The 15,499-nt window shown below is 37.8% G+C and overlaps 1 protein-coding gene across 3 annotated transcripts in view; it reads right to left on the bottom strand.

Annotated features, from left to right (window-relative positions):
* LOC139149581 (leucine-rich repeat-containing protein 58-like) overlaps positions 1-15,499 on the bottom strand; it is a 24,301-nt gene extending 8,802 nt beyond the window's left edge. The window contains exons 1-6 of one of the 3 annotated variants that reach the window (XM_070721405.1): positions 15,400-15,499; positions 15,132-15,264; positions 4,407-4,706; positions 1,525-1,673; positions 1,085-1,216; positions 419-584 (exon numbers count right to left, since the gene is read on the bottom strand). In XM_070721405.1, the coding sequence (XP_070577506.1) occupies positions 419-584; positions 1,085-1,216; positions 1,525-1,673; positions 4,407-4,649 (690 nt within the window). In that variant the 5' untranslated portion in view covers positions 4,650-4,706; positions 15,132-15,264; positions 15,400-15,499. The remainder of the gene's footprint in view (positions 1-418; positions 585-1,084; positions 1,217-1,524; positions 1,674-4,406; positions 4,707-15,131; positions 15,265-15,399) is intronic. The other 2 variants (XM_070721408.1, XM_070721406.1) reach the window with 2 other exon arrangements.

Here is a 15,499-nt window from a genome sequence, read left to right as displayed (position 1 = left end):
GCAGAACAAAATCGTGTGACTATGGGAGGTGGCTACAGAGTGTTCTATTAAACTTGTGGACTCATACAATTGAAAATGTATGTAAGGTCAAGAAGGGGTCACTGAGGATGAATGCGCGCTTCATATATGAAAGATGACGCGTGGCAGCTTTAAAACAATGAAAAATGTTCTTGAGAGTGACATGAATATATTTCATTAACTGTTGTTGATAATGAAACGTTTTTTTATCTAATACATTGTTAACACAGAAAGATGACATTTAGGTAAATGGCAATTTGAGACCTGCAATATCTAGCCACTAAGAGGATATCACAACAGCCTTTAAGTCTCTCTGACACAAAGTAGACTTATACATGACCGACTTTACAAGGATTAATCTGCAAAGTCACAAAAGTGCAGGTGTGTATGATAGACTTACCGGGATCTCTGTAAGGCAGTTATACTGCAGAAAGAGCTCCTCTAAGCCTCTTAGGAATCCTATTTCTTCTGGTAATGAATGGATTCTGTTGTTGGAGAGATTAAGGCTGACCAGCTGGGCACCCACATACCCAATTCTATCAGGGCAATTCTTCAGGTTGAGATAACTGTCAGTGATAAAAAAAATAGGACATAGTAAATTTTCCTCCAAGTTCATGAAAATTGGATCATATTATCATTTCTTTAAATGCCAGAAACCACACTGGTTGGAATGTTTCGACTGAAGGAGGGTATTTGAAATAGATCTGATTTTGTTGTTGTTGTATTTTCCTATCTTTGGCACTTTGATCTATTTCAAATGGTTTTAGTCAGCTATAGCATGTATACCATGAAACCTATCACTTACTCATCACAGAAACTCCCTTCAATGTCACAAATATTTCATTTCTGACAAATGACACAAACCTGAGCAAAAACTAATCATTGAGCCAATATGCGCAAGTAAAACTAGCAATCAATTTCTACACTATGACAATGACACTTCTGACAAAAAAAGAAACTGAAACAAAAGGAAAAAAAGAACAAAGTGGACAGAATGAGAAAAAGTGATGGTAATGCAACTGTGTGTGCACGTTGTCATGGTGATATGATTCCCTGTTCATCTCACCTGAGGTCTAACTCCACAGGTTTGTCATCACAGGCACCCTCCACTATACCCTGGGCTGCTGTGCCGCCGGTACCATGGGCGTGGCAAATTGACGCTTTGTTGGCACGGCAACACGCACCACATCTTGCATACCTGATGGGTTGAGTTGACCATGGAATGCAAGGTGAAAGACAGGTCAGAAGTGATGACATGCTGCCGTTCTACCTTGACCATGCTATGCTCTGAAAATAGCTACTCTATAGTTTACAACATATTTAACACAGGTGCTGTGTAGTAACATTGTGTCCAATACTCAGATTGAATAGAAGATTGTACCGAGGGTTGTGAAGTTGCAGAAACAGTCATGATGGTCTCAGAGACAGCATAGGTACTTTTCAAGACAATGCTCTCTTGGAACAATGAACACAAACTGATAGCTGATAATATCAAAGTGGTCTCACCTGCATGTTTTCTTTGCAGCAACAATATTACACACAGTACAGGGAACGTTGTTGAACTGCTTTGGCACTTCTCTACAGGACAGTATGACCTGTTTGGTCTGCTTTGGGGCTCTTCCTAACCTCACACCTTTCTTGTGGGTCACATGTACCTGTGTTGGGGTAGGGTATGATTTTATACAAAGCTTTCAATAAACTTCTCAAACATATATAATTTAAAATCCTGAATCATACTGTGGGCATATGACTTGCTCATTCAGCTGATTAGGAAAAGCAATTACCTGAATTTGACGATTTTAATTATGTAAATAATAAGGAAAACATGGTGACCAAGCCACAAATCTCACTATTATTCAATGTAAGATTGAAATGCTGATAAATATATTACAGCATTTTCACAAGTTTTAAACAGATCATCTTCACATACAATTTCAACTCTAAATGGTACTTTTATACATATTTTTACTTTTCCATGTAAGTGTTACTGTCATAAATTTGCCTGTTGGAATAGAATTCAATTCGGCTTTTTTGTTAGCAGCTATGCTTCCCCATCCAGTGTTTTAGCTAAAATTTGGGCAACATGGATAAATTGTACAGGAACTATCAGAGCAGGTAATATTATCACGGTGCATTGATGTACAATTACATGGGAACCTGACTAGCCTTGTCAAACACCTTGCTGTCTTAACCCTTTGAGTGCCGAATTTTTTCCCACCAAAATTTTAGAGCAACATTTTACTAAATTTTTATGAACTTTTCTGTATTTTTTTTTAATAATTTTGGACCAAATGGACACAACATTTCATTGGCCACAGTCTTTTTTGTAAATGTTTGCAAAAATCTGGAGAAAATTGACTGAGGTATATTTGATAAGGGCGACAAAAATTGATTTTGGTGCTCAAAGGGTTAACACTTTTTCCAATAGTATTCTTCTTCATTTATGGCTGTGCTTGATGTCAGTGTAGCAAGAGTTCAAGATTAAGATCAATGGTTTCACTGAATACAATATTTACAGTCCAGGTAGTTGTGAAATATCACAAGTTGACGATTTGCCTGGCATTTGATAAGATACCCAGTACACCTATTTAGCAACTGCGTCAACAGGGACTTGTAGTGATGCCCTGAAGAAGATTTATTACATAATGACTAGGTATAATGTGGGCACTACAACCTGGACTCTGAACAACTCAAGCAAAACATTCAGCCAAGGCTTTTTGTACTGAACATTTTACATAAATGGTGAATGGATATATATTAGTACCAATCATACTTACCATTTAAATAAGTTTAATGTAAGCCCAACTCATTAAGACCTTGCCTTTCAAACAATTAATAACAAGTTCAATTTGATTTAACCAATGACCCATCCAATACATTAGTAGAAATAATATTAGTTTCTGGTATTTAACATTAAAAATTTCACATGACATAATACAGTTGCTTTGATTTTGAATACATAATATTTAAGTGTCTTCAGCACAGTCAGGCATTCAATGAGATTCAATTCAGTGAAAAATGGTTATATTTTCATATTTTAATTTTGAATATTTTAATATTGTAGGGTAGAATGCATAGTAAAACCAAAGGATTTTTATCTGCTTTGCATCAGCGCTTTCCATTGGTAACGCACTTTTTCAGACCATCAGGGATACTTCTTGAAGGAATGTTAGAGATCTAGCCGAAAGCTTGCATGCTTTTCTAATCTTGAGATTCACAGCACCTGTTTCCTAGTCTTACACACGATGACATCTTAGCATACACACTAGTGTGATATATTCAAACGATATTCCCATTGAAGACGATAAAGTTGTACACATCAAAGAACTCGCAGCACAAAAACCAATCAAACGGCCAGCTAGGCCATAAACTGTCTCAATAAACACTGCTATTGCTACGAACTTTACAAATGTAAACCTTCCATTCACACACTAAAACATGCTCCAGTGCATTGAAAGGTCAATGGAAAAGCTCTCTACTTTTCTCCCCTCTGAGGTTGTGCCACAGATCAATGCATCAATTCATGATAAATGATTGACTAACAAAAAGCCATGGTTAGTTTATAGAGTAAATTGCTTACAAAGATGTAGTGATAATGAAGGGCTAGAAATTAAATTTTGGTGTAGTGGTCAGTATGAACAAAGCGCATATTTTTTTGTGTGGCCTGAATGAAAAAGGAGTGTTACCTTACGGTATTACACAAAATAAAAATCCAAAATCTGCCAGTGAACCTACCATTCAAAACCTGTGAATATTGCTATTTTTACAAATTGGAAGTAGTGTTCTTTAAACACATTCATTTCACATGGTGCTGTAAAAAACTGAGCTTTCACTCAGTGTGAGGTTAAGGCCAGTTCCGATGAGGTTACCGTTGGAATAAAATGGCTTGAGCAGACCACTGACTAGAAAAACTGCTGTCCGAAACTTAGTAATGAAATTTCTCTCGCCCAATCACAGTGATCAGGATCTTTGACAGAATCTTCTTCAAAGGGCTACACGTATTCTGTGACATATTCACAACCCTCCACAGCAACACTGACGGTTTCGTAAGGCCACCAACATTTTTGTCCGGGTTCATGATGAAAAACTGGCAGCTTCTGGACTCAACAGGCAACCATTTCACAAGTCAAATGAACATAAAACACAGCCTATATTTTTTTTTACTTTTCTTGGTATGATTTTCAGAAAGCTAGTACAGAGAAGCAGGGAAATAAAATTTATATTAATAGATGTTGTATTATATAAACAGCCTTGTGATCGAGTGGCCAAATCTGCAGAATATAATCCATAAAGGTCCCAACTGATTCTGTAGGCTGAAACCTTGATAATGCATTACCCTACAGGATGAAAATTCATTCAACAGAACAACTGTTACAATGTTCTCTCACCATAGAAGGTCTTCTTCCTAGTCTACATGACGAAGCCCTCCTGAGAGGCACTGTGCTGGCGGTCTTCTTCTTTGCACTGGTTGCCGGGGGTTTGCCAAATATCAGACTGACCAGAAGGCACACAAGCGAGAAGGACAGCATGCCAACGATGACCACCGCTATGCTGGTGGCCTGGACGTCGCCGGTGTGGAAGATGGAATCAGCCAGGAGGGTGGATACGTAACTACCTATGCTAATGGCCATGGCTTCTCCTAAACTTGACGTACATTGATCTCAGAAGGGTGATTTGTGAGTGTTCACCTGCAAGAGAAGTGAAAATAAAGTACTTGACTGTTTGAGAATTCAAGGGAACATAACAGAAATGGTACACTTTGACTTTTATACCGATGCTAATTTAAAATGTTTCAGTAACATGTTTCACACTGATTTAACTTTTTATTTTGTAAGCTTTGAATCACGTAAAAAATATCAAAGACTTTACCTTAGAACTGCACCAAGTCTATATCTGGATTCAAAATATGCACATCTAATGATTACAAAATAAAATGCGGCTCTTTTGACAAACGCTGCCAGTATAAAAATTAATTCTAACACTCAGTTCTTATTTCAAACCAGCCTGTGCCATGACAGATTTATGTTTAGTTTTGATACAGTTTAAAATATGATCTTCTTGTATAAGTCGGCAACTGCCTTACTTTAATGGTGTTAATTTTAAATCAGTGGTTCTTTCATAAGCAGTGGAGAACAGCGCCCGTAAATACACTGTAAGTTTATTCTTTGGTAAATGATATCAACATCAAACCAAGAACAAGCCAAACTTTGGACTATTTTTGGACAACTCTGTTATTTCTGTCGGCACAGAAGGACAGCTGTAGGGTGCCGGTACTGTGAGGGTGAAAGAACTATAATGCATAGGCAAACTTTTAGTTCATGAAAAGTTTGTATGTACTTCATGTTTGTTCAGAAGACAAGCACTGACCTTTGTGATTTCAATAGCATAATGATAGGAAGTTGTCAATGCAACAAAACATTTTGATAGTGAATTCAACATCCCTTTTCCTGCAAAGTCCATATTTCACCATCAGGTCAAGATGGTTAAAATTAATGAAACACAACATATTCCATATGGTGTATTTTAACATAATGGTGTACATTTGAAGGCTGTTGAAAACATAAATACTATAAACTTGATTTTTTTGACTAAAATGCAATAACATTCCAAGCCAAGTGGGTGAAAATACGTTATGTTTTGGCTCAATACTGCTTTTCACTGACTTGGCTGATGGGGAAATGATAATGTCTGGCAGGAAAAGGGATATATTAAAATTTTTTGCTACTGCATCAAAAGCTGATATCCAGAGTTCATCTATCTACCTGTCAGTCTACCTATTATGATCTCTAAAAGATCTTACTCCATATAAAACATATGGAGTATTTTGGTGAGAATATTTGTATTTACCTGAATGAACAAATCGAGGAAGAGAATACACATCCATTCTGCATTGCAGTTTGATCCATCATGTTGGAATGAACAGTTTAGTAAAGCAGTAAATTCCTAACAAAATGTACAAAATGCCTCGAAATTGAAAGGTTTAAACTTTCCCTCCCTTGCGAAATAAAGAATGAAAATCAGGGGCCACTGTTCAAACTTTGGTAGAAAAGGAACAAATTACCCACATTTACTGACACATGAAATTCAAAATGTCCACCATCCCCGGGGAAAAATTAAATTTTCGATTCTCAAACAATAATCTGGCAAAAACTTTATTTCTTTCTCAAGTGGTAAACATAAATGGACTGCAAAAGTTTTAAAGACCAAATGTCTGTCCCTGAGGAGCATTGCCTGTTAAAAAGTGACAAGACCTCTCTGAAATGTACAAAAGCAGGCAGAAGCCTTTGACGTTTGTGTCATCCAAAATGGTTGTTGTATCTAAACTTGACAAAGTCGATGTGTACTGAAGGATACGATGTATGAACAAAGCACAGAGTGGGGCTTGTTACAATGAGGGTTGCAGGTGCGCGATGCCGGACACTCGGTCTTGGTTACACTTCTTAGATTACAAATGCAATAACATCCTGATCATGGACGGCCGAAGGAGAAACTGGATTTCTTTACTGAGTCACATCAAAAGGACCTGCACACAGGTTTGATAAATCTTTGCGACGTCTTTCCCATCCGCAGCAAGGTGGGGGTTGAAAAAAATCCCAGTAATTTCCTGCGCCCTTGGCTGCTATTGCTAAATATTAACTTAACCTGTAGTGTCAAACTTATTAGTGTAGTTTGTATACTGACCACCCAGAGAGCTGTTTGCTTTTCATTTCAGGTAAGATGGAGGAATTGTCCTGGCAAAGAAAAGCTTCCAAAGATGGCTACCTTGAGGAATTCTTATGGCTGAGTGCATGCGACATGACAACGGGCCCGCAGAACATAAAATTCATGTAACACTACCAGATGTATGCACTTTGCTGGGAATTTTTGCTGGGGAAATTTGTCTCCTCTGTCAAATACACTTAGAGCTACATAAAATTTGTAATGTTGGAATTCAAATTATGGCAGCCCCTCCTGAAAAGCGGAGCTTTAAAACACAGTTACATATATTACCGGTATATCACAAATCATCTCAGCCATCTGTGATCTACATCGTACGTACATAAACCAGATTCTAGCATTTCAAAAGGAACGCAATTGTAAATCAGTCAAAAAAAAAATTCAAGTGACAGAAATCTGTTCAATCATGCTAATTTTCAGCAAATAAATATTTCAGGTATATCATCAAAGTTCTTCTAGGTAATGGATGTGCACTTGGTTCTGGTATGTGATTTTTCTTACGATTCATAAGCATAAATTTGCAAAAACTTTTACATGTTTCTGAAGCTATATTCATATTTGCTTTACCTGCTACAAGTTAGTTGTACCCCTTAAAAAATAAATACAGGATAATTTCTGAAATGATTTTTTCACTTTGCTGTGAAAATATTTCATCACTCATGTTGCACACACAGTTGGTCTCATGACAGATCTGATAAACAGATAAATAATTTGGTGTCAGAGAAGAGTAACTCAAACCACATAGATGTTAGGTATGCACCGCAAATGCAAAGAGACCGCTGTACCTCTCACTCACTCCCAAACTAGTATTTCACAGAGCGACCACAGAACACCAGGAGCAGGTTACAGACCCTATTAAACAAATTGAAACCAAAACACACACACACACTGCCGTCTCCAGCACCGTCTCCCACTGGGGAGTTTACTAAACAGACGCAAACATCACCAATGCAAATATTTCCCTTCCGACACTAAGTAACATCAACAAAGGTGACATCGGAACACCACGTGGGAAAGACGCTTCGGTGTGGTCGGTCAATGGCCAGTCCCATCCGAAAAACTTGACCTAGCATGTTCAATTTCACATATATTACGCGGAACGCCACTCCTGAATTGCATCTGTAGTAGGCATGAATATTTAAATGACGCATATTTCTTGCTGTTACTTCCATTTGGAACAGAGCGTGCGAGTGTGTTGACGCAGTGGTGGCTGGATCAATGTAAAAGAAAGCCCACTTAGACAGCATATTAACCAAAGTCAGAGTCACCTTCCTGAAGACCTTCAAGACTTCCAAAGGTATGGATCTATCTTGATTTCAAATAGCATCCTGCATGCTTTTCCCCTAACAAATGTAAATGAACATTTTATGTCAACTTGGCAGTTTTCATTAACTGTGGGATCAGATCATCTTATTTTCACATACCAGCCAACATTTGTTGGCATGTGACAGAAAATTACTGACACTGTCCCACAGACTGGAATTACACAGTACATCCAAACAAAAATTAGCTGCCAACAAAATTATGAGGGCACTTGGCAGGGTCACTTTTTTGACGATCAGTTCTTACCTAAAGACATTGAAAATGTATTTGAAATTCGGGAAGCCATACATGGCACATAGTCGGTATTTCGAAACTCAAAATTTGAAGTCACAGATGAACTTCTACACCAAGAAGGATCATAAAAAGTAAAGAAATTTAAATTTTTCTCAAATTAGTCATTATCTATTTGATTTTGTGGGATGGCACTTTAATAATCATAACCAAACAAATGAAGAAATATGAATCTGTGATATATGAAAGCTCTGAATGTTATGATAACTAAAGAGCGCGTAGAATGTTGAAGGAATTTTTTTCACGAGGAATTTGATTTTTCTGAAGTCTTTACACTGAAAGAAGCATGATCAAACATTTGTACAATAGAATTCACCATGTCTGAGTCGGAAATTCTTATGGGGCACCAACTTTTAACGATGTATTCAAACAATATTTGAAATTTATTGCTGGGTATTTTCATTTCAGAATTAATCACACCAAAAATATACAAAGCTGAAACTGCTGAGAACTGGAAGTTTTTAGCTCATGCTATACTGTAAAACCTGTCCCCTTCCAATTCCCCATAGGCAGGTCCACACTCACCATTGATAACAATAGGTTTGGGTCAAACCATGATGGTGAAAGGGTAAAGCTTTGTGACTGCAAAAACATTTGCTGCTAGACTTTGGCTCCTTGAGTTACAATCCAGTCACCATGGCAGAAGCACAGAGGATTCGAGTAATTCTTGACATTGTCAAACAGTTGTGCCAACAAATCCAAATCTAAGGGACAATGGCTTTAACCTTTTAATAATATTTTGTTATTTCTACAATACAAACAAGGCTTGTCTTCTTCCGTCTAAAGCATGACATACATGTACTTAGTATTGGCCTTGCCGACACAATGCGTAGTGTACCAGATGAAACGTTACTAAGTTGAAGTCGGAAGCAAAATTAAAGTGTAAACAATAAAATGGGTATTCACGTACATACAAGCTGTTGACAGGTTACCATTGGACAAGGTTTTAGGGGTAAAATAAGAAATTGTATCTTACAAAGGGACCAAAAATACCAGACAAGATGTAAAAAAAAATGACAGTTAATGGAGCTTTAAGCCCTCATAATCTAGCTGAAGTACGGGTAAATGCCAGTGACTACTCAAAGGGAACGATGAGGATTTTGCAAATTGAGCAAAAAATTCCAGCACAAAGCATTTTTTAGTAAATGCCATTAGTAATGCCATTCAAAGCACTAACACAGTCAGGAGAAGAGAATGACCCAGTTTCTGCATCTATCCAAGCAATAATTTTCCGTCAACATATGTGCGCATCCACTTTCTCTCAACTCAACACCATATTTTGATTCAGCAGCCCGAAGGTTCTGCTGGTGTTTTCGCTTAGACGAGGGTGAATGGGAATAACAGATGTGAAACAAAGATCCTGATTAAACTGCCACTGATCCACAAAATATTTTGTCACCCTTCTTGCTGCTGTCACACACTTCGTGTTCATTAGAGAAGCCATACATGTCCAACGTACCATGAACATATGCGTGACACACCCCTATATCTGAGTGCAAAGGGTCCAAATGGCTTTGTGAAAACAATGGGGTTTACCTCAAAGCTGGTAGTCAAAGTGTTTTTAACTTCAAATTCGAGCTGGAAGAGTAATGATGATGAACGCACATTATAACCACAGCCATGGCATTTTGCTCAGAGTCCACACTGAAAATTGACCCAAACAGTGATGGGGAAGGTTGCTCCATCAATAGTGCTTGTAGCAGTAGAAATGTGTAATCTCGTTTGTGAACCACTGATGTGTATGTGGAAACATACCACTTGCATTGCACACCGGAATTTGCTACTTGGAGACCTAATTTCTGTGGACAATCAGGTAAATGCACTATAGCTCCCGCAACTTTGCCAAAACTGTTCAGATTTAGGCAAAGAAAATCATCACGTTTACCACTTTCTACACGTACATCACATCACATCACAATGTGCACCACTTTCTGTGCTACATCATCATGTGCATCACTTTCTATGCCACATCATCATGTTCATCACTTTCTACACCACATCATCATGTGCATCACTTTCTACACCACATCATCATGTTCATCACTTTCTATACCACATCATCATGTTCATCACTTTCTATGCCTCATCATCATGCGCATCACTTTCTACGCCACATCATCATTACATGTACTCTGCTCATGAAGCAGATGAACTGTAGGTGACCCAAGTACATTTAACCTTCAAAAAATATTTTGCAATTTTTTATCCCTCCCTCTGATCAATACTTGAAGATATTTCTTTCTTCTGGCATCACAATGGTTACTTTTTTATGTCGGTACAAAGTGTGTATAGATATAGATCTTTCTTTCTTTTCCTACCCATGGGCAATACTCGAAAACAAAAACCACTCCTTACAAAAAAGAAGCATTTCTGCTGAGGACATTAACAGTTTATTGCGTCAAAATGCTTTTGAAAACAACAATAAAGACCTTAAGTTCGACTCATGCATGTTCGATGTTTGATTTCTTTTGAATTTTTATTTGATTTCGTGTTGAAAAGACAGTCTTACAACAATACATGTACGTGCCTGTACACCACAGAAATCTATGAACCCATACGTGCACAGCCACAAGTAGGGCCTTCTTTTCTGCTGATGCAAATTTGAAAAAAAATAATGTATGATGGATCTAGAAAGCTGTTAAGACAAGCGGCAAATTGTAATCAAAGTGGGATCTATTCGTGTAACAACTCATTTTGTTGTACAAAGCAATAGGTTCTTATACAGTGCAAGGTGAGAGAAACAGTAAAGAGAGTCAATGCATTGCAGGGCTCTTTATAAGAGTACTGCGCTTCATACAGGGATCAATACAGAGTTGCCAAGTGAGATCCACTGGAATATGGCAATTACTGGCTTTCTCCGAAAGGTTAGTGCTGTGTCTCAACATTATTTGCTGTGCCTTATTAGGGACTTTTGGTGACGGTGACGATGGGTTTTCCAGGAAAAGTCTCTCTTCTTGTTCACTACATAATGGCACATCTGTCACTGCGCAAGCTGGTGGTCATTGTGTTAGTGTTTCTGTTTGTACGATGGCCTTCTACCGTTGTGGCTAATTGACATTGCGTGATGCCCTTGCATACAGTGTCTATCCTTTCCCACACCAAGCCTTTTTGCATCCACCAATGGCAAGAGCACTACAGCTGTCGTAACTTCCATTCAAACCTGGATTTAGCATTATAGCAAAACGTTATATTGATGTAATGTTCACCAATTAACATTTACCAGTTACCATGCCACATTTCCATCTTTCAAAATCTAGATGAAACTATCTGAAGATGGATTGGCCACTAATTTCTTTTTTTTTTTAAATTAATGGCCAAACAAGGAAAAAAGATATCCACTTCCCTATAACTTCCAGGAACCTGCCAACAGCAGATTGTAAACCATACACAATTTGTTTTCAGGACCCATACGAGTAACCTATTTGTCTAAACACTTTCTTTTGAAAGGACTACTATGTACGATAATGTTTTTCTATAGCAGAATGCAGTAAATACACTATATATAGAAACAGGTACCAAAGAGTGCCCACACTGGCCAAAAATGCAGAGCCCAAAGAAATAATGCCAGTGCCTATAGTGGTTTCTGAATGCAGCATTTGTCTAATCTACTCTGGACTATTAAGTCACATGGAAAAACACAGACTGTTGATTCAAAATTCACAATGTGAACTAACTTTACTAGGGTGTTGACATCCATCTGATGAGCATATAGATATTGTGACAACAGGTGGCTAGAACATGAATAGAGAGCAAACTAAGAGAAGCTGCTGCCTACTTTTCCGTACCTCACAACGAAACTGTGCATTGGCAATTTTTTCACAGTTACTCCGTGTTTCTTCATTATTTCAGCTCCAGTGAAGTACTACGGTAGTGACTGGTAAAATTGCTATGTAAGTGTAGACAGAACTTTGATCATACTGTTGTAATTACAGTTACATTTCAGAGAGTGTCCAATTCTATTCTACTAATTTTACATGTAAGTAGTAATGTCAAGTACATGTTGCTCAACATGCAACACACACTTTAGGGTGTGTCTATGTCTGTCTGTCTGTCTGACATAGAAATGACTTATATTTTTGAACATATTGGATACAACACATGAAAGCTCCAGAAAAAACATAGATACTCTACACATGATTTTTATTGACTAAACCTGCTAATACCGGTACATGCCAAGTAGGTAAAAATATGCATGGGTTTTTGCTCAATACTGTTTTTTACCGACTTGGCAGATTGGGAATTATAGACCTTCGCGTTAATCATGTTGCTGAATTTTCTGTTAAAATAGCCTTTGTAATAGGCTATATAGTATGTGACAATGATATAATTATACGTGTTACGCATACAAAACATATTACCTACCATAGATTTGGATCCATTCATTAAATACAATAACAGATGTTGGACAAAGTTGCGGTTCACAAAATGATAAATTCATCTAGTGATGAAAATTCAAGAGTGTGCTTATGAAGATATCCTATTCACATCTTTCACCCTAAGGCCCCCCAAAAAATTGATTTGCTTCTGGTCACCGCCCGTATCACTTCAAAGGGTGCACATCAACTCTTTTTTTTCCTGTTTTTCATTTGCCCCTATAGTAAAAAGGAAAAAATGTATCAAATTCCACCAAAAATAAAAACAAATTGAAAAAAAAAATTGTGTTGCCGCATCATTTTTCCCACATGTCAATGACCAGAAACGACTATTATTGTTTTCGGCCTAATCCTACCAAGTAAATTGAAGTTCATTTGTCACCATCAGGCCAAGTTGGTTAAAACCAATGAGGTGCAATAGGTCTCGATCTCACACGTTGCATTTGAACAAAAGCTTGAATATTTGAAGGCCCCCTGAATACCTAGATACTGTAGATTTGATTTTTTACTGACCAAACCTGCTGTAACATACCATGTCAAGTAGGTGATAATACACAAAGATTTGGCCCGATACCACTTTTAATGACTTGGCAGATAGGGAAGTGATACTGTCTGGCAGGATAAAGGTTAAGGGTTGCACAGAAAATAAGCTGAATGCCGCATAAATGATTTTCAATAAAATTGCTGTAAACGATGCATAAAATTTGCACCACAGAATAGTTTGCTTGCAAAAGCCTTAATTTTGAAGTTCATTTGTCACCATCAGAATTGTCACAATTGTTAAAAGCCTTGTTTGTGCACAGTAACATAAAAATGCTAGAATAAAGCTATTATTAGTATGGTAAAACCCTATTGTTTTAAATATAACTCTGGGCGTCTTGTACAGTAGTTTCACAAATTTCTATCGTGCTCCACAAAATTTGCCATATTGTTGCCCAGAAAACCCCTGATGATAGTGGTACTTCAAAGATTGAGACACTTTCTTTCAGCCCTTTGTTAATTTATTCTAAAAAGCCGAGAGTCTTGTGTTGAAAGACCTGAACATGATTCACAGGATTTGCAGTACTGTCAGTGAATGCTGTAATTATTCATTTATTTTATTTGTGAGAACAAAGCTTGAAGAACGCATTTTAATGATTATTCATGTCATCATTTTTTCTGCTGGGGTTACGCAGATAACAATCTAATCTTTTGCTATCTCTGAAAATTTTATCATTACAACAACTTTGTAGTATTGCTCCAAATACATGTACTCTACAGCTTTGTAGTTTTAAACATCAAAACTTGACAAAAGCTCTCCCATGACACAAGCTTAGTGTGGGTTTTCCCCCAAGAGTGGTGATATTTTGCCAGGGGCTTTGATAAAACTTTAATAGCATTGGCTTTAGAGGAGTGTCCATGTTTTACAATTGAGCTATCAAGCTAGTATTATTGTCAGCTATCACAATGGACTCTGGCAAGACAGAGTGTCTTACAGAGTCTTTGAAGAGTATCAGTAGGGGGATGGATGTCTGTTTCTCCCTCCATATTAAATACCGCCATGGCAAATATCTAATTGGGTGAAATGAAGTAGCAGGTATCAACTGCATTGTCAATGTGTTACCTACTACTAACCATGGAGGTACGATAAGACTTCTGGTTATACCTCCATGCTGCCAGTACTACCTACGCAATATTGTGTTGTGTGAATGCATAGCAATGAAGATAGGTTTGCCATGGGCTCAAAGCCTATAAGCTGCATTTTCAAGACATTGTCACATATCATGTGAGGGCTGAAATAACGCAAAGGGACTATTAATGCATGGCTTCATACATTTGCCATTAATAATTAACAGTACACCCATTTATAAACCATAACAAATATCTGGTAGTGGTACCTCGTATCTGTACTTCATAGTATTTGTAAGCAACAATTTTGGTTGCAACAATGCTTACTTTATACTGATTGTTTCAAATAAGACGAGTATAACAAATGAGGGTGTTTTACATATGACTTAAATCACAAACTTGTAATAAGTCTATGACATTAGCATGCACGACTAAGTCTGGGGGTCAGGTTTCGCAAATAAATAGAGCAAGTCGCGGGGCAAGGAGTGAACAGATCGAACAAAAAAACAGTGTTTGATTTTGATTGTCACTGACACGTTGGGCGTAATCTTGTTCCGATGCACATTACAAGTGTCGATGTTATATAATAATCTTTTCCCCGAGTTACACTGAGAACCACTAGGGCCAGATTATTAAAATTTCAGGCCAGTGGTCCAGAGCACAACACAAAGTACTTTCGCACAGGTTGAAAACACAGGGACCTCACTGCATCGTGTTATAGCACAGAGCACAACTCCGCCTTTTTGGCACTATAAAGAAATACACGAGACGATGCATTCCTAAGAAACGCGCCAAACTCACCTGGTAACGATGCGGTATTCAAATATGTGCGTGCTTCCCTATCATTGTACTTCCCGAAAGGCGCTGTTTTGCCACAACATAAATCCCATGGTCGCCGAAGCTAGCTACGCTCGGTTCACAGTTCACAGTCACACTACGGAACAACGAAAAAACGTAAAAAGAAACGTTACAGGAATAGCAGTGTCTTTGCTTGCCGACTGTACAACTCCTCTGCACAACGCTACCGTTCTCGCGAGATGAAATGAAAGATTAACATGAATTTTAATACCCGAATCGCTTGGTTTTCAGGGCATTTCTTCGCACCCAACTGCGCTTTGTTGAATATCACCTTGTTGGTCACGGAGCAGGCGCGCTGCGTCTCTCTTTGA

The sequence above is a fragment of the Ptychodera flava genome, chromosome 14 (genome assembly GCF_041260155.1).
Source record: "Ptychodera flava strain L36383 chromosome 14, AS_Pfla_20210202, whole genome shotgun sequence".
In the NCBI taxonomy this organism is placed as follows: domain Eukaryota; kingdom Metazoa; phylum Hemichordata; class Enteropneusta; family Ptychoderidae; genus Ptychodera; species Ptychodera flava.
Note: the sequence above shows the minus strand (reverse complement) of the source record. Positions and strands in the feature narration are given on the sequence as shown.